This window comes from Xiphias gladius, chromosome 14, assembly GCF_016859285.1.
Source record: "Xiphias gladius isolate SHS-SW01 ecotype Sanya breed wild chromosome 14, ASM1685928v1, whole genome shotgun sequence".
NCBI classification, from domain to species: domain Eukaryota; kingdom Metazoa; phylum Chordata; class Actinopteri; order Istiophoriformes; family Xiphiidae; genus Xiphias; species Xiphias gladius.
The window spans coordinates 21980525-22000744 of record NC_053413.1 but is presented as its reverse complement, the minus strand read 5'-3'; the positions used below and the strand labels follow the sequence as shown (position 1 = coordinate 22000744).

General features: G+C 41.0%; 1 protein-coding gene across 6 annotated transcripts in view; it reads left to right on the top strand.

Annotated features, from left to right (window-relative positions):
• Positions 1-20220, top strand: part of LOC120798534 (piezo-type mechanosensitive ion channel component 2) — a 92189-nt gene that overhangs the window by 47389 nt on the left and 24580 nt on the right. For 5 of the 6 annotated variants that reach the window (XM_040142875.1, XM_040142874.1, XM_040142869.1 and 2 more), the window contains 15 exons: positions 2369-2646; positions 5854-6014; positions 7537-7713; positions 7874-7996; positions 8616-8816; positions 8931-9135; positions 9872-9973; positions 10559-10724; positions 14066-14309; positions 14674-14791; positions 15462-15618; positions 16474-16563; positions 17808-17926; positions 18201-18269; positions 19478-19581. In XM_040142875.1, the coding sequence (XP_039998809.1) occupies positions 2369-2646; positions 5854-6014; positions 7537-7713; positions 7874-7996; positions 8616-8816; positions 8931-9135; positions 9872-9973; positions 10559-10724; positions 14066-14309; positions 14674-14791; positions 15462-15618; positions 16474-16563; positions 17808-17926; positions 18201-18269; positions 19478-19581 (2314 nt within the window). The remainder of the gene's footprint in view (positions 1-2368; positions 2647-5853; positions 6015-7536; positions 7714-7873; positions 7997-8615; positions 8817-8930; positions 9136-9871; positions 9974-10558; positions 10725-14065; positions 14310-14673; positions 14792-15461; positions 15619-16473; positions 16564-17807; positions 17927-18200; positions 18270-19477; positions 19582-20220) is intronic. The other variant, XM_040142873.1, reaches the window with a different exon arrangement.

Here is a 20220-nt window from a genome sequence, read left to right as displayed (position 1 = left end):
CACGGATGAAAAACAATAATGCTGAATTATTACCGGAGATTGCCCATTACTCAAGTATAGTAAATGACGGTGTACGAACGTTAAACCCAGCAGACCTCATTTGTTGAGCGTGAGATTAAACCATTCATCCTGTTTCATTACAAACTCTGCTGGATAGTGACACTTACACAGCCTGTTAAACCATTATAACCACTGTTCTCATCACGCATCTGTCCACTGTGTGCTCTGTCGCGCAGCTCCTTGTTATAAAGTTGACATTTTCACAGTCTGGGGTGTGGCGTGTGTCCAGCGCTATTGTCCTGTTGTTGTGGGTTTTCCATTGTTTTCGCTGCCGCTCGCTCGGCTCGTCTCCGCTCTGCTTCTCTCTGTGACCCGCTGCCATCTCTCCTCTGCCACCATTTTCTCACAGCCATGCTAAAGTCAGCGGGCGTGTCTATCTGATCATGAATAGGTGGGTATCTGCTCGCTTTCTGTGGCATCCGTCAACATCCCAGTTCACCTTGGAGACTGAACCTCCTTGCCCTACATCCCTTTTTCCCCCCACACTACCCTTTGCCAGAGATGGTATATTGATGGTCACCTGGTATATTTTAATCCCTTTAGTTTTAACATTTCACTGATGGGAATGATGGTCTCTCTCAGGTTTTTACTGTATTATTTTGCCTGTAGCCTTCTCTTCATGTCGTTCTCTGTCACATTTCTGGATCTTTAACCCCCCCCCCCATCCAAATCCAGCCAAGCTCGGTCCTCATTAAAACCCCTCCACTTCTCTCCAATAGTTTCACAGATTGTCCAGCCTTTGTGGTGGACAACTTTTCTCAAGCATGCTTGAATCTGCAAAAACTGTTCTTCCCTTTGAGTATCTTGCCAATGTGAACCCTCTGTGCACTGAAGCCCCAAAAATTCCCCCTTTCCTGAAAAAGCTTGTCTCCCTCAAACCGCAGGAATCTTTTGGCCAGTTTTCATGCATTTTAATATGGATATTTTTAGGGGATTTTGAGTGTCAATTGCAGCCTGTCTGTGTCGGTTTCTCTCCTCACTGCTAATCTTGACTTCTGTGTAACTTTATTGTTCCGAGCAGCATCAAGCAAAAAATTCCCACTCAACAGAGCAAGTAAGTGTGACCACTGGATAATGAAATGCCTGCCTTGATGTGCAGCCAGTTCGTGCAAGCCCAACCCGACCTTTGACCTTGCTCTATTGCCTGAGCAGAAATTTAAAAGGTTAATACCTCCCTTCAGCTATTATCATTTATCTGCTGCAAGAAAGAAAAACCCCTTAGACAACAAAAAAAAACCAAAACAACAACATAGATTGTTTTAAAGAATGCTGAAGGAATGTGCACTGCTTTTTCGATTACCATGCCTGATGAAACGCCGCTCTGCTGTTCAGCTAGCGGACACGGAGCTGAGAGTCCCCACCCCAATATTTGCATCGGAGCCTTATTGAGAATCACCTGGACCATGTGTATGAGTTGCTGTTGTATTTATATACTTATGAGGACGGCAGGCCTTCGAAAAGATAGCAGTGTGAGTTAAATCCTACCCGCCTTGTTTTCTTTAAATTCCCATGCTGGGTTTAGGATTGAGGTTTAGACCGAAGAGGACGAGGTTATTTTAGCGATAACGCTTCATTCATGTCATATCAGAGTTATCGGAATTACCAGTTTCCAATTGTGTTCTTGTCAACGGGTCATAATTACAACTAGGAAACTCTAGTTGACTCTAGTGGCTTGGCACAAAAAAAATTCAGCAGTGCAACATGGACGTCTCTCATCAGCCAAAGTCCATCAATCAAGGCAAATAAATCCAAATTTAATAGATATTGGGATATATTGTCCGTGCGCTGTATTTGTAATCTTCACAGGGCCAACTCTGCAATCATACAACTGTCCTCAGTTGTTCACTTACGTGAATGTTCACAAGACGAATCTTTGCCTTCTTCGCAGTCCATGCGATGTAACTGGGTGACAGTTTCAAGTGAGTGAGAAAAATAAAACAAATTTACTTTAAAGACAACCGGTTACATAGAATAAAACAGTAGAAGCTACTAGGATCATCCTTGAAGAATCTGAGGACTGACCTCTTCTGAACAAATGCTTACATGAACATTACATCTCAGTAAAGTCAACAGTACTGAGAGCTCAACACTCAGGAGGAGGCTGAGGATGGTGAGCACAGCTGTGACGGTTGTCTAAAAAAAGCCCCTGAAAAAACAATACTTAAATACCCCCCAAAAACTAAGCGGATAAAAAAAATCCCAGTCACTGAGAGTCCTCACAAGTATAGAAATGCATGTGCACGTGTGCGTGTAAGTCTGTATGCACGGGTCTTTGTAAGACATGTAACGTTTCCCTACATGTCTTCAGACTGGCGAACCAGGACGGCAGTCTGGCGGACCTCACCATGCTCAGCGCCACCTCGGTGGACGCCGCGCTTCCCAGAGAGGACGAGGAGCTGCGGGGGGAGCAGGGGAAGTGGGGGGCGGAGAAGGAGAAGAGACAGGCCCTGGTGGTGGTGATGGATGACGCCGACATGACTGGCGAGAAGCCCAGGAGCCTCTCCGACCCGCGGCCGTCCAGTACAGAGGAGAGCCACCACTGCGGCGCGGGGCCCGAGCCAGAGCCCAGCACCGAGCAGAGCTCAGGTACCGAGCAGCTGACGGCGCAGTGAAACGTTTTAGGGCCGCAACTAACAGTTGTTTTCGTTCTATTTGATTGTAAGAAAATAGTGAAAAATGCTCATCACAAAATCCCAGAGTCAATGGTTCAAAACCCAAAGATTTTCACTTGATGATATAAAACAGAAATGCAGCAAACCTCACATCTGAGAAGGTAAAACCAGCAAATGTTTGGCATTTCTGCTTGAAAAATGACCCAAATGATCCATCACTTGTCACAATGAATTGCCGATAAATTGTCTGTGAGCCAACCAATTGATTCATCACCTGATCGTTTCAGCAAAAAAAATGATTTAAATTCAGTGGCACCTCCCCTCACAGAGGTCTGGAATTATCCGAGCACAAAAAAGGGTGGAGGACTGGAGATGCGGTGGTTCGTATTTGTAATCGCGAATCAATAACGTTCACATACAGAGAGCACGCATCCAAACACAAACGCCAAAGGTGCTGCTCCCAAAGGCGGGTATTTCCTAACTAACAGCCAGTCCAATGTGTGAGATGGAATTTTTGGAGGTTTTTGTTCGATACTAATGCTTTTCGTCACAGAAAATAGTCGGATTCAAAGCTACAATAAGCAGCGATTCTAGATAGTCAACTTGCTGGTCCCGCCCTCCTCTCCCTGCACATCCCACCCTCCCACCAGCCTGTCATCTTGATGAGGAAGCAGATGGCGAACACAGCCGGTCTGCTCATGTTTCCTGTGTTTTTGAATAGGGTTTTTTGTTGTACTTTTAGCTTCGCTGTCCTTGTTTCGTACTGCTTTTGACCAACGGAGCGTTCTGCATGCTTTACTAAAACACGGCAGTGTCATTCTCAGTGGTGGAAAGTAACCAAGTACATTTACTCAAGCACTGTACTCAAGTACAAATTTGAGGTACTTGTACTTTACTGGAGTTTAAGGATACTTATACTTTACTGGATTTCCATTTTATGCAGGTTTTTACTTTCAGTCTTCTACATTTCTGAGAGAAATATCATACTTTTTACTCCACTACATTTATTCGTTAGCTATGGTTACCAGTTACATTTCAGATGAAGATTTTACACACGAAACAATAAATATCATACATTGTTATGTATTACACTACCTAATAGTGTATATAGTGTAAAAGAATGTGCTCTACTCTTTATACCTGCTGTAAGTGCGTCATTGACCCACCCTGGTGGTTTAATTGTCATGTGTATCATGTATTCACAGCAGCCTATGGGTTTGAAAGTGTTGCATATCATTGTGGTCTTTTCCCTAATTTTCCTTCATCGATTTTACCCGAGGGGAAAAAAAAAATATACGAACAAATTCATATTTTAACGCAAGGTGAAGTTATTGTTCAGGTGCTCATCTATCGGCTGTCTGGCTACATCTCAGAGTCATATTTCACCACTTCTGCGACACATGTGACCTTTTGCTCAGGCTGCTGTTTGCCTCCAAAGCGTATTAAAGCCGGCCCCCCCACTTCCGGCCATGTTCACAACCTAGACTCACGTGTACTGATGCGTAAGGACAGAGCCCCCTCGGTCACGAGCGGGGAGACATTTTCGCTCAGATCTCTCCCAGCCTGTTGCTCCTCAGGCTGCTCAGGAGACGTATGTTGCGTACAGTCTTTAAAGGCCAAGGCTCGCTTGACGAAGCTCAGTCTGCTGCTCAAGTGTTTTCTGCCTGCACTCACCAGCCAGCCATTAATCGTCTCAAGCAAAGTTGTAAAAATCTGTTGTATTGCAGATTTCTGGGTTCAGCGCAATTTGTCTCCGGTTGTCTGTTCTGACACGCCGCGTCGCTTCATCCCTTACATCTTCCTGCTAACGCCAACTGAAGCTGCACCATTAGCATATGTGCAAAGTCCCACTGGTCTGAAATTAAAATGTTGTTTATATACACCGAAAATGAAATAGGTGATAAAACACGTTCCTGCAGGGCCTCTCAATGAGCTGCAGGCTATACGTGCCATCTGCTCTCAAAGAGTTTCTTATCCGAACAATGAGGTCTCTATTGAAATCCTGAGAAAAATATGCCTTTTTCAAAAAACATACACCCACCACCAAACTGTGGCTGGGGTTTTTATATCCTTGGCGAAGATATAAAAACCATATATTAAATTTTTGTTCTCAGGTAATTAAAGCAACGGGTTGGAATTATGCTTGTCACTACAGATTTTAGGTGTGTTTCCATCCATCTTGAGCTTGTTTATATGGGGAAGACGATTACATAACAAACCTTTGACAGCTTCAGAATACATGTAAAGGACACGTTTGGCTTTTACATTGACCTCAGTTATACCTGGGATTAAAAGGTACACATACAGTATTGTAATTTCTCTTTCCCTCGCTAAAATGCAGATCGTCATCCACACCGCCTTCATTTGAATCCTTTAACGCGCACAGTAAAAACCTCATTTCTTCCCTGATTTGCATGTTCCTGATTAATCGATCATTTGGTCTATAAAATCTCAGCAAACGGTAAGAACGTCCCATCAGGTGATGTTTAAATGTTTTGTTCTGTCTGACCAATACTATTTAACTTAACATAATGCAGTTTACGATCATAGAGGACAAAGAAAACCAGAAGAAAAATCACATTTGAGAAGCTTTGCTTTAAAAATTTGCCTCTTGCCTGTCCATTTTCTGTCGATTGACAAACTGATTAATCGACAAATTGTTTATAGCTCTTATGATGGGAATTTATTATTTATGGTTATAGTGGTCAAATGTGTCTCTGACAACTTCATTATGCAGCTTTTTCAGATCTTTAGTGTATTATTTTTACTACCATTCTCATTCTGTGCTGTATGACTACAATCTATCCATTCGAAGCACAACGTAAAGGATAAATCTGACAAAAGATGTCACAGAGTAACAAGATATATCAGGCTTTGGATAAACAATACCTTTGAACAATACTTGTTAGAGGGTATTTTCGTGAGCTTCATTGAATGCAGGAAACATATATTTTATCTCCAGACTCATTCCTGAAGTGTAAACAGTTTCATATTATCAGTCTGTCCCAGCTTGAGTTAGTGAATTAAAAGACAGGAAAAGAAAATTCAAGGAGTTGGATAATAGTGTTTAAAAGGAGGATATACTGCTGAAATTGCGAGGTGAAACCTGGAAAGGCTTTTCTATTTGCACCTCTTCTGTCTCGTTATCTTTAAAGTGAATCTTTTATCTCTCCCCCTTCAGACCTGAAGAGTAAGTGGCACCTGGTGGTCGACCGCCTGACTGTGCTTTTCCTCAAGTTCCTGGAGTATTTCCACAAACTGCAGCTGTTCATCTGGTGGTTGCTGGAGATCCACATCATCAAGATCGTGTCCTGCTACATTGTTCTGGTCTCTGTCAAAGAGGTACGAAAGCGCGGGATTGCTCTGAAGAAAGCAGTGTTACCAAACTCACTATGTGCAGCGACAGGGCCCCATTTTCATCGATGTTTGACTTTGATTTGACTTGTCAGCTCTACAGTAGCCCGTCATCACAGCTGGTAACGTGTATAGCTTCCAGATGTTCCTGCAGATCATTTCCTCGCCGTTGAATCTTGACTTCACATTCAAAATAATAAAAGACATCTTATCCATAAATTGTGTACATGCCGTGTCCGTAAAACAGATAAATGGGAGAAATGGTCAAGATTTTTACTGTATGGTTAAATCCACTTTTGATCAACCCAGACAAAAAAAAATTCCAACTGCAAGTTCATCATTTTTCTCTCTGTGTTTCTGTGTCCAGCTTCCAAAATGCAGTCCCAACAAAACAAGTCAATATCCTTATAACCTGAAGCATTCTCACTTTTATATCAGTAGTTGATTTATTTTGTCTGCACATGATAGAAACTTATTTTGTCCAGTAAGTGAAAGGTGTGTTGTTTTTTTTATGATTCTAAGATGACCAAACTGGATTTTATTTTGTTCTGAGTTTAAAGTTGGTCTTAAAATAAAAGTCTTGCTGGAGCTTCACCCTTCAAGAGAGCTTTGCCTCTCCCGTGCACCTTGTAAGTAGAAAACCCCGCTCTACAAAGTGGATTGCAACTCAGAAATCAAGTCCTCAAGTGTTTTCAGTCTATGGTTCACTGCGCTACACTGGCACACTGTAAACCAGACTTGGTTTTCATGGTTTTTAGTAGATTGTGATTAGACTCAACAATGAAAAATGAAGGACAGCAGCATCATGAGTCCATTTGTCTGTTGGTTCATAAATGACCGTCGTTTCTGTCTTCCATGAAAAGGAGAGAGTTAGTACAGTTCTGAGGTGGAGAGCCTCCTGTAACCTACAGTGACAGGAGGCCACTGCTCAGTGTTCTCCTTGATCGTCTTGCTTAGACATTGTATAAATAAAGTTTCTCTTGCAACACTGAACCAACTAGAACATATGGGGAATAAACCAGGATTGTCTACTGCACCGCAGTCTAGCCAGATAATAGTCTGAGGTATTTGGGTGAACTGTAATGGTTGTTACAATTACTGGATGGAAAAAAAAGTCTTTCTTCTCAGTTCTCTTGCCATTAGAGCTCTTTGAGCTTGGAACAGACTGTGTGGTTTACCCTGGATACGCTCCTCAGCCTTAGTCGGATTCTTATTAAAATTTACTTTTGGAGATTTCATTTGATGTAATGTAATGATCTTGTATTTATAGTTCTTGACCTCAGGTTTCATGTCATTGATTTGCCTCACATTGGTCTTGACTTTTTTTCACCTACTTTCGTTTTTAATAACTCTCAAGAGTTTTTCATTGTACCACTTTTTTAAAAGCACAATTAGATGCCACTTGTGTTACTTGTAGTGGTAGGAGGACAATGAGAATGTCAGTGGAAAAAGGATTTATGTGAGCTGTTTTTTTTTTTTGTCCTCATCGCCTGTATTGTCTCCTGTGCAGGTGTCTTTGTTCAACTATGTGTTCCTGGCGTCCTGGGCCTTCGCACTGCCCTACAGCCAGTATCGGCCCCTTGCTTCCAGTGTTTGCACTGTGTGGACGTGTGTCATCATCGTATGTAAAATGTTGTACCAGCTGAAGTCCATAAACCCCCCATCCTACTCCAAGAACTGCTCCATGGTGAATACAATCAGTAAATGTTTCTCAGTGCAGGTTGTTTAATCTACTTTACATACTACATACTGTTATTTATTTATTTTTAATCTTTAACCATAATTCATTTCTACGTGAAACTTACCTTTGTTCAGAGCCAAAAAACACTTACTATTTCCGCACACAGCCAGAGAACTACTCCAACGACCAGATGACGGAGATGCGGGAGTCTCTGCTGTATAAGGGACCTGTGGATCCGGCCAACTGGGTGGGCCTGAATAAGTCCGATGACCTCCTGGGCTACCTCCGGGTGAGGAGTGGAAGCGTTCATAGGCTCAAAGTTTGAACAAACCATATTCAAGCTGAGCAAGTTGCACACATCACGAGTGATGACCTCAAAAATAAGAAAATCTCGTGTTTTTATTCAATAAAAAGGATTATAATAATTTTAATCCTTTAATTTTCTGTACTATATTGAAGCATAATTATTGAACTTTACAGTACACTACTATATATTTTTTCACATTTTACACATCTATATTTCATTATATGCAGTATTCTATATTCTCTATTCTTATGTCCCAAATTGCTCAATATTTCATATCCCATGTTCTATATCCACTGTTTAACTACTTACTTGTGTTACTGCATCCTACATGTTTTGCTTTCTCTTTGTTTTTCTACTTTCTTTGGCCGAAATTTAATCTTTTTTAATGTTTCTATTTAAAAAATGTCTCTTGTATTCTACGCCACTGTATACCCCTTGCATTATGCGCAGTCTGTGCAATCAGTAATTAAGCATTTCATCATACTGCACTGTAACTGAATGCGTATGTGACGAGTCAACGTTTGAATCTTTGCATGCACATTCAACGAAGGAAATAAATATTTTACACAGTAAAATGTCCTCTTTGTCACCATCTGTGCAGAACAACCTCTTGATGTTGGCTCTCTTAGCATTCGAGGTGACGATCTACCGACACCAGGAATACTTCAGACTGAGGAACAAGCTTTCGCCTCCCGCTGCCCGAATCATCTTCCACGATATCACGCGGCAGCACCTGGACATCGGCATCATCAGCTTCATCAAATACTTCATCAACTACTTCTTCTACAAGTTTGGACTTGAGGTAGGGGCATTTGGAAAATAGCTAAATATACTGTATATGTTTTACCTGGAAAAAAAACAAAAAAACTATTAGCTCCATCGCTTCATGTGTGTATTCTCCATGTGTTTCCCACAGACGTGCTTGCTGTTGGGGGTCAATGTAATCGGGCAGCGTATGGACTTCTACGCCATGTTTCATGCCTTTGCCTTGATAGCCGTCATGTATAGACGGAGGAGGAAAGCCATCGCTGAGCTCTGGCCCAAGTACTGCTGCTTCCTGGCCTGCATGCTGACCTTCCAGTACTTCGTCTGCATCGGGTTCCCACCTGCAGCCTGTAAAGGTCGGTGCCCGTCAACCAGATCGTGCTCACAGTAACCAGATAATCAAATAAAAACGATTGACAGTCTGTCATTGCTATCATTTCAGGCTGCAACTAATGATTATTTTCATAATCAAATAATCTAGCAATTAGGTTGTCGTAGTCATTTAGTAAGAAATGTGAAAAATGCTCATTACAAGTTCCCGAAGACCAAGATGACAACTTCAAACTGCATTTTTTAATCCAATTAATTGTCCCAAACCCAAAGTTTTTAGTTTTTAATGCTATAAATAGCAGAAATCTGCTAATAATAGCATTTTAAATGCTAACAACAGCGTATGTTTGGCATCTTTGCTTGACAAATGACATAAATGATGGAAGGATTATCTAAAGTGCTGTTAATTTTCTGTCATTCAGCTATTCGTTCATCTCCCTACCATGATTAATAACTTAGCTGAAACTGTCTACATTGTTTTGAGGTGAGATCCCCTGGCGCTCTAAGTCTCACTATTAGCTGCACATGACTTGTATAGTAAATGATATTCTAGTACAATCAAATACATATCTGTGTAAAACTTTGATATCTTGTCCCAGAGGTACACTGAGGCCTCGAACTGTTTCACATTGTCGTTCCTCTTCTTTTTTCCTGGTGTTATTTAATCCTGTGCACTGTAAAGTGCTCCACCAATAAACGTGACATTTTTACATTGTTTATCTCTGATGATGATGATGATGATGGCGCATATTTCCATTTCAGACTACCCCTGGAGGTTTCCCAGCTCTTTTACAGACTCCAACGTGGTCAAGTGGCTCTACATTCCAGATTTCCGCACCAGGCCCAATCCATCGTTCCTCATCTGTAGGTTTCTTAGTTGAACAGGAGAAGCAAAAGTAAAGACAGCCAGTGAAAGAAAAGGGAAAGAAGAAATACTGTACTATAAAAATACTCTATTACAAGTAAAAGTCCTGAATAGAAAATCTCCATCCTGTAAAAGTATGTATTATTAGCAAAATGTACTTAAACTGTCAAAAGCATAAGTATTTAAATTGAGGAAAATGCATTTGTTGAATGTTAAACTCTCATATATTATATTTTTTTAGAATTAAAACTGATGCATCAATATGTAAGAAGCATTTCACTCAAGTATAAAGTAACTTGAAATGGAAATACTAGAGTAAAGTACAAGTAGCTCAAACTTGTGAGCCAATTTACAGTAGTTGAGTACATACATATGTACACATCTAAATTCAAGCTAAAATATAACTAAGCTAATTTTGTCCTATAATATTATTTTAGTTGTCCTCACCTGCAAAGAGACACAATTTCATATTTATTCTAAAGAAATCCTGCTGTTTTGGGCTAAATGGAAGAACGCTTGTTGATTAATTTATTCTGGTATAAGAATTACGAGCGACATCTCTCGTCTCCTCGTCTTTTTTCTAGATGACTTCATGTTGCTGCTGTGTGCCTCCCTTCAGAGGCAGGTCTTTGATGAGGAGAACAAGGCGGCAGTTCGCCTCATGGCCGGAGACAACGTGGAGATCTGCAGAGACCTGGATGCGGCCTCCTTCAGCGTCCACAACCCCGTCCCCGACTTCATCCACTGCAGGTACAACAACTTCCACCAATGTTATACTACATTTCCGCTACAGCAGGAAGTGGCTCGAACGTGTCTTTTTTTTTATCCCTGTTACGTCTCTATGGATGCACTATGTGGCGATGGATCCCGTGCTTGTATTTCAACACTTAAATCAGATTTTGCATTAGATTCACTTGAAACAGTTGTATACGGGACCAGCATTGACACGGAGGACAACAAACACAGAAATGGAGAAGAAGTGAAGTGGCCATCTCAGCTGATGCTTAATGATGTTGGGTGCTTGCTATAAAGTCGAAACTGAAATGTATTCAAAACAAGCGGAGCCATTAAAAGCCGTTCATATGTATGTAACACACAGATTACTTCTTAGAATATAAGTAGGTGTCTAAGAAAAATCAGATCAGAGCAGCAATTTGGAATTGAGCCGGAAAATCTGTGGTGTCAATGTACAATTAAAGCTTTCTATGACATTTTCATGGTAAAATATTAATATTAACTCGGTTACAGCGCAAGGGCGCAAAAAATGGTGGTACGAAATGAACAGTTTTTTACATAACTAGCTAATATTAACTTTTAATATGTCATGCTGTTTATAATGGACATAAATTATTTGACCATTTCACGTGTTTCTGGATCCACTGTTTCTGCTGTGGAAAATGTTTAATTCTTGTCTCGCATCATCATGGGTGGGCACTCACATTTTTCTGCTCTGTACGATTTATTCATCTTGTCAGTGTTGTTTTCTCAAACCGGGATAAATGTGGTGCAACGAGTCACGGACTGAAATTGCAAATTCTCGGCATCTGATTAAGTTGCCGGGGTTATGTTAACTTATCACAGAGAGCTTTAAACTCACCGCAGGCCTAAAAGGTTTCAGAGAAGCAGGCTGGTAACAAATGGTGCTTGAAACAGAGTCCCCTCAGTTTATTGTATTGATTGACAGTATTGATGCTATTTTGCTAGACAGATGGTAGGAGGGTTATTATTATTATTATTATTATTATTATTATCACATCGCCAAAAACTAGAACACACTCAATCCAACATAGTGTCAAATACCAAATAATGCTTGGTAATTTAAAAAATGTTATTCACAAATGAAAAGGGACTTCAGATAAATTTTTAATTTTTCCCCGTTAGTCTTTGTCATTATGATAGTATTAGAAGTTGTGACAGATTTCTTTAGTACTACTTATTTCCTCTGAGCTTGTTGTTGTCTTCTCGTCTTATGTCTAACGTTGAACATTGGTTTTTTTTTAATTGTACATATATCATATGGATATCATGTCTTTCTAATTTGTTAAGTTGATGCTGATACGAGTGTAGCTGCTCTTTGTGGTGTTTTCATTGCCGTTATGTGTGTGTAAGCGGCGTTGACTCGTATTCGACCTTAGGACGAATACCTGGTGTGCACAGCAGATAGCGGGGATCGAAATAAATCAGCAAACAAACTTTTTTTGGGCCGATTTGCGGTGAGAATAGGTATCATTCTCCCCAGTTGCGGCAGCAACCGCTGAGAGGTACCTCGGAGTGAAACGCTTGGTGTGTGCCCAAGTCTCTCCAGTCGAGCTGATCAGAGGCCAGCTCAGTAGGAAGCTGTTGTTGTCCTTGGCATCAGTGTAGCTGTAGAAATCTTAAGTAGGCTGGTGCTGAATAAGAACATACTTGCTCAGCAAATCCCTTATCCTAGATAAATAAAGGTAAGAAAAAACTGACAGATGACATTAGCTCATGTCAGTAGCTTAGTGAGAGTCGTTATTAAATACCCACTGTATACATCATTCAGAATTGAATCCAGAGGTAAATACTAACTTCTCACATTAAAAAACGAGCGAACAGAGGGTTTTGAGAGGCAGGGAAATAAAGAGCGAGTTAGCAAAACAGCGAGAGCATCCTGACCTGTCCACAGTCATTGATTATGAGCTCTTCACATTCCACTGTTTTGATGCGCAAAGTGGACAAGTCTTTTATTAACGCACTCTGTGTCCATCAACAAGCCCTAGTAGTGAGAAAGAGAGCTGTGCAGCCTGTCTGTCCACGCCACAGCAGCTCTGCACTTATTCCATCGTTTCCCTCCAGGATCGAATTACGGATACGGGGTGGGGGAGAAATCCATAATCCACAAAAACACTCTGTCCGTCACTCCGCAACTCAGACGCTTTTGCCCTGTACTCTAACTCAATAAATAGCTTTTAAGTATGGAAAAGGTATTTTCTCCCCCCTGATGAAGAAGGACACTCACTCAGCTACTCTGGCCCATCAACGCGTCGTCCAGTCCCAACCCACTTCATCAGAGCTGCTTCCTAAAAAGTGCAGCCGTTGTTGTGGTCCCGTCTTTTCCCCCAGGTCCATCAAATTAGTGCACGTTGCTTCCTGTGTTTTCACTGTACACATCGCATTAATGGTCTCTCACAGGATAACACGGGATCCACACACACGTTTTTAGCATGTCAGACAGACACAGGACACGGAGCGGTGTATACCTGTGCTGAGGGACAGGAGTCGGGCTTCAGCTCTGGTTCCCATTCATTGATTGCGGTGTCCTGACACTAAGTGATACTCTTAAGTGAGATTGATGGGCAGATTATACACGCAGCAACAAAATGAACTGAAACGTTGTTTTGACTTTCGTTAGGAGGCAAACACGCATCCCTATTAGCAACTTAGCTTGGGGGTCCAGTGCCATGGCGCTAACGTGAGTTCATGAACGTGAACGTCTCCCATCTTGTTTCATTCCGTTTCTGCTGGGCGCTGTCAAATAAAACAGAAATGTTGAAGAACACCAAGTGTGAAACAAGTCATAGCCCAGAGCAGCGGCCTGCTCAAGCCTTCTTATGTTCTATATTAAAAATATATATATATTTTTTTACTTTTTCATCAAACCCCCTTTTAACATGGGCAACTGATCACACTAACACAATCAGGGCAGCTTTTTTAAAAAAAAAAGAAGCTACATAGTTTGTATCTGTATAAACCTGACAATGAGCTGCTATAAATATGTACAATGATGAAATCAGCTTATTTAGCCCAAGGGTTCCGTTCATCAGGTGTAACTACGGGGCAAGCAGTCGTTTTGGGAAAATGCCTGAATGCTCCCATGTAATTACAATGTAATGCTTCATTCCCTTTCTGCTGGCATGACATGAATGCAGCATGAGGATACAGTAAATAAAGTATATACAGTATGTTTGTCACTTCTGGGTATTAAAATTCAGATTTTGAAGACAGTGACCTCTTCCTGACATTTGGACATTTGGACACAAGTTTGCCCATCGGTGATTTAAATTTTGCAATCCAACTGGTCATTGGTTTCCGTTCACAAGTCAGCCTTCCTCGCCTCTGTCCTGTAGGTCCTACCTGGACATGCTGAAGGTCATCATGTTCAGTTACCTGTTCTGGTTTGTCCTCACCATCATCTTCATCACGGGAACCACACGTATCAGCATCTTCTGTATGGGGTACCTGGTGGCCTGCTTCTACTTCCTGCTCTTTGGTGGAGAGCTGTTACTGAAGCCAATCAAAAAGATCCTGCACTACTGGGACTTTCTGATTGCCTACAACATCTTCGTAATCACCATGAAGAACATCCTGTCTGTGAGTTGTCTGTCTCAAAATGTTTATGAGGATGAACTGATTGACTCCATGATGGAAAAACCCTAAATACCGTACATGAGGAGATGTCATTTAGATTTTCAAACATCTGTCTGCATGAATGTGCTGAATGTTCTCATTATTTTAAGATACAGAGTTCATACTAACCCTGCCTGTGTGTTATGTGAAATCAGAGCGATTTCATAATTTATGCTTTATTAAATGATTTTCTTTTAATAAATCAGCTTAAGGAGCCACTGCATTTTGCCTTTATTTTTACTTATTTTATTTAATATAATATGTAAAATTACTTATATTTATTCTACGACACAATAAAGGGTTTTCTTTCTTTTTGCTGTGTCCACAGATCCTGGCTTGTGGCTACATCAACTCTCTGATCGAGAAGCAGTGCTGGTTAATCCAGCTGTTCAGTTTGGCCTGCACCATTAAAGAGTATACCATCAAAACCAACCAGGAACATCTGCGTGAGTGAACTCTGCATTTAACGTCCTGTAATGCAGAATTGCCATTTTTTTATTCATCTATTTTGGACAGGTTTGGTTTGCGACAAGATGAGATGTGCCCTTGAGAATTAGGAAGAGCATAAATCCCCACACTGGCTAAAGCTACTAGTCATACCAAAGCACGTCGGTGCGATTTGCAGCAGCAGATTGTGCGCCCAAGAGCACTGCTGCAAGAAGCGGAAGTCAAACGACACAATTGTTTATTTTTCATCTTGCGGGCCAATTTAGTACACTGCAGTCTCCATCTTAATCCCACTGGGAAACTGATTCACAGAGAATAAAAAAAAAAAAAAAAAGCTTCCACAATACCCAGTGGAAAAAAAAAGATTTATGCATAAACAAGTACAGACAACAGTTTACATTAAACGTCTGTGTTTATACTCATAAATGTCCTCATTTTCATGTGTCATTAGAGCTCATTTCAATCGACAATACCGTCACTTTGACAATAATATTTCTACATCATCTGCACAGCTGCTCACATTCATAGAGAAGACCCGTTGTACCTGCTGATCACATTGCAGATTTTTAGTTTTGGTCCCCTACTAATTAATTTATAGTGGTGTGAGAAGTCATTACTTTAATCCTAAATTAAACTGTGTATGACTGCGTTGCATGTTGTCTGTTCCAGCCGCCGATCAGCGCTGTGAGCTGCCCAGTAACGAGGCCGGGATCATCTGGGACAGTATCTGCTTTGCCTTCCTGCTGCTGCAGAGACGAGTCTTCATGAGCTACTACTTCCTCCACGTGGTGGCCGATATCAGGGCATCGCAGATCCTCGCATCCAGGTACAAAGCTGAGCCGCACAGAGACACCGTAACCAGGAGGGTCACAGGTCCGACGCTGGGCCAAAGATGCTTTTTCTCCATATTCAGACCCACTCTAGTGAAGTATTCTCACTGTTCCCGTGGGATATGTGGAAAAACAAGTCTCTGATGAAGTCCCCATGGGGGGGGGGGGTCACACTGATGCCGAAAAGACTTTCGTAACAGCAGACAGTTTGATGTGTGTAACTAACAGTATTAGTTGTTGCACTGGACTGTTGTCATTTCTGGACGGGAGCAGTCACTTATGTTATTTGTTCCGCCTGTGCTTTTCCTGCTATAACTCAAAAAGTCATCTGTGCAAAAGGTCTGTGAATATGTTTAACTTGGGAAGTAACTAAAGTACTCTGACGCTGTAAGGCAAGATTGAGGTTAGCAAGCTTTATTCAGGAGGCGAAAACAACACGTGAATTTAAAAGAGACAGATTTATGACATGAAAAAGCTTATTTTGCTCTTGGGTTCACTGTCATAATAATGTAAAAGGAGGACAAAGTTGCATTGCACAATACAACTAAGCTCAATAGAAAACAAAAGAGAAACATGCATGAAAAGAAACATGCAGTTCATGTTCTTGATAATGTTGTCTCAATAAAAATTCGACTAGATTCCCACAGAGTTAAATGTAATAGTTAACGGTTATAGTTAGATAAAAATGCAGTCAGTGTGCCTGTTGGGGGGGTGTGTGAATTTTTTTTCAGCTGCCAGAGTTGGGCAGTTGCAACTTTTTAATGCTTTTTTTTTAAATGTCATTAAATACTGAAGTAAGATCAAACCTACACACGTTTGATTAGTTGCTGATGTGCGTCTGTGTGTTTCAGAGGAGCTGAGCTTTTCCAGGCCACTATAGTGAAGGCGGTGAGAGCCAGACTGGAGGAGGAGCGCAAGTCTGTGGAGCAGCTGAAAAGACAGTGAGACTCTAAATATTTAACCTACTCCATGTCGTATAATGCTTTGGTTTTGGTTTTTGTGTGCAATATGCAATACAAGGGGGATGTTTTTGAAATTTAAATTTGATAAGTCGTTGCCCAAGACTTCAATTTACCATTAAAAGTTAGACGTTTAGACACGCATAACTTCAAACAGATCCTGTCTTCCTCTGAATTAGATTAACCACGGTAAAACAGCAGGATTTTTCAGAGCTAATACAAGATTAGTTCTGAGAAAGAAAAAAAATATTTATAGGATTTTTATTCTAAGTACAAACTTTGGAAGACACTTTTTACCAACATTTTCAGTACCGCAGAAAAAAATATTATGTGTATTCCATGCTGTCCAATACTTGTTTGCTGGTTTTCTTTCATTTAAAGGACAAGGTTGGCTTTTTTCTATAATTTTCTGTATTGTCAACAAATCCCCGGTAAAGAACAAAACCAACGATGTGTTTAGTCATTAAGAAATGTTGTACTTTTCAGCACAAGCAGGAGCAATGAGTGCGTTAGTCGGGGACTAATTGCAGCTGTGGATTTAGGACAGCGGGACGGTGTTTGTGTGGGATTGAGTGAAAATAAACTATGGCGTGTGCCTTTGCTGTAACGGAGGTAAATTTGTTCCAGTGCAGCAGTGTGTCTCACTGAAGTTTTTTTTAATAGTTTTTGGACAACAGTGGAAGTCTTTGGCACAGAGGAATAAGCTATATCAGGCTTTAGCTGCACAGGTGATACCTGTCAGTGGAATCAACGCATTGTCAGATTCGGCCTTTTCATGGGTTTTGTTGACAATAAGGAAAATACGGAATCTCACCGGACTTTAAGTTACAATAAAACATCATGGAGTTCAAGCATGGTTACGTCTATTTCTTTCTTTTGGGTATCTTTGATGAGTCTCATTAGGTCTAAGTTAATCTTTAAGTAAGATAACATGATTCAGAAAAGCCATTAAAAACAACTTCTGGCTCAGTCTTTATTGTTTCCCGGAAGACGGCTCTCAGTATATCATACTACATAAAGTCAGTGTATTTCCACCATCTACAGTTACCTCAGGAGTTACTCATTAGCTCCCATATTATCCACTCACCCACTCTAATGAGCACTCCGCTGTTACATAACGTACACTAATTTCCATACGAAGCCTGGAGATGTTTATGGCCAGTCTGTGATGTTCCTCTGTGTCGATACTTCGTGTCTCTTCACCGTCTCTTCACTGATCTAATCAGGATGGAGCGCATTAAAGTGAGGCAGCAAAAGTTTAAGAGGGGCAAGGAGAAGATGCTGAGCATGGCGCAGGAGTCTGGAGATGGACAGACCCTCGTCCAGCCTGAAGACGACGACGATGGTACGACGAAGCCCGCCAGGGCCTCTTACTGTGCAGTCAATATGAAAAAAGGTTTGCGTAGAATTAAAGTATTGGCTAGCAGAGGTCAGGGAAGGTGGGTGAGTGTGTATTTCATGCTAATTAATAACAGAATTCAACCATGTTTTGTAATAATGTGTTTTCATTAGTATTTGAGCTAAAATAGCAGCTTCATTGAGCAGAAATATGGCCTGAAGTTTGTAGACCAACTGATTTTCTTATGAAATGTTGCACTGATGTATTTGTGAAATTTTAGGAGCACAGCGATCGAAAACCAAGACCAAAAAAAAGCAGTGGTGGAGGCCGTGGGTTGACCATGCTTCCAGTAGGTTGACCCCCCCAACCCTCTTTTTTCTCTTCCTCCACTCTGATTGGCCCTTGTGTCCTTGACCAGAACGCTGAGGATTCCCATACTGCCCCTGGGCTCTGAAGGCACCAACATACAGTAGCTTTTTCGCCAGCCCAGCCTTTTGTCCTTTTCTGTCTCTATTTAAGGACCCTTGTTACCCGTAGCTCCCATGTTGCTGTACACTGTGCGTATGTTGGAGAAGCACTTCAGTTTTAAGATGATCTATGAAAGCGTGTCAGTATCGGTGCACAGCAGGGTTTCCTTAAATAGGCACGATGAGACGATGACGAAAGAGAAAATGACTAACGGCTGGAGGTGTGCACTTGACGTTGTTTAAGACTTCAACTTCAGCATTGGTCTGGCCTGAAGAGCCCACAGTAGAGAAATCCCTGTTGTAAAACATTTTCACGCAAAGATATGAAATCGACTTGCTTTTATTCTTAGTACTGGAATAAAGGATGAAGGGTTTGTTCATTCTTTGCCTGTAGACATGATCACCAAACAGGTGTTACCCGGGAGAAAATGAAAACAACAGGAGCGATCGGACCAGTGATCAAATATATAAAATGAGGACCTTTACAGTCGCTTTGTGGTCGCCTGGTTGGTTTGAACTCATGTCTCATATCGTTCTCCATCCCCACATGACATTTTCAAATTATTTCTCCATTTTTGTCATTTGATGCTTCGTGTCCGTGTCCTGGCATCCTCCCTCACCTCTCACCCACTGTGGTTCTGTTCAAGGACATAAGTCAGCCTTGTCTATCCCAGTGCTTCTAACACTTAACCACTGTAGACTTGACTCGGTTGCTCTGTCGAGTAGCTCGAAGGCAAATGTGTGTAATGGAATAAACAATTCCTCAATGTGCTTTGTGCTCATAGTTATTATCGTCAGTCGTACTAACATGTTTGATTAGTTGTGTGTCTTCTGCATTTTCTGTTTCAGCCTCTCATGGCTCTGGTGTTTTTAAATGTGTGTTTATATCAAGAGCTACTGTAGATTCAGTTAAAAGTTTAGTAACGCATGAATTAAATAGAATTCAACGTCAGGTCGTTTGATTTTCCTGCATCTCTCTCTCAGCAGGGAAACGTTACCGTGCCTTACGTTACTGTTACTGTGAAAACGATGTATGACTTCAGCCACTGCTTGACTGAATGTAACAGCACTTTACCCTCTGTCCCCTCAGTGGTTAGAAGCGGAGACTATTACTTGTTTGAAACTGACAGTGAGGAGGAAGAGGAAGAGGAGGAGAAAAAAGATGAGGACCCCCCAAGGAAGTCAGCATTTCAGGTGACTCCGGGGGCGAAACGAGTTTTTATTTCCATCTCTGTCACAGCATCAGTTTGTCATGTTTTTATTATTGATGAGGATGTCGCTCTCAGCTGAGGTAAAGTATAACAATGTATATTTACTCAAGTTCTGGCACTTTGATTGAATATTTCCATTTTTTTATCAGAGAGAAATATTGTACCTTTTACTCCATTACATGTACTGTATACTCTGGTAGAAGAAATATGAAAAGTTGTATTATTTTTTTCGGACTTTTCTCTTAAAAAAAAAAAAAAAAAAAGAACTGCAACAAATGCACGTGGTTACTTTCCAACGCTTGTGATATCCGATGATTGCAGTTACTGATGTTGTGCGGATTAAAATTTTATACTGAACGTTTGATAAACTAATGGAATAGCTTGCAAAGTTGAAAACACTGCTCATACAACATATCACGGTGGCAAACATTTTGTGTGAATTTTTTTCTTTTAATACTTTTCATACATTTACAGTCAATTCTTTTTTTTCTTGAGAAAGTTTTACAATTTGTGACTTGTAATGCATCATGTTTCAGGATTGAAGGACTAACGGTTTTGAATACTAACATATATTCACCTGCATCGTATCCCGGACTACTAAATCCTCTTTTGTTCACTGTCT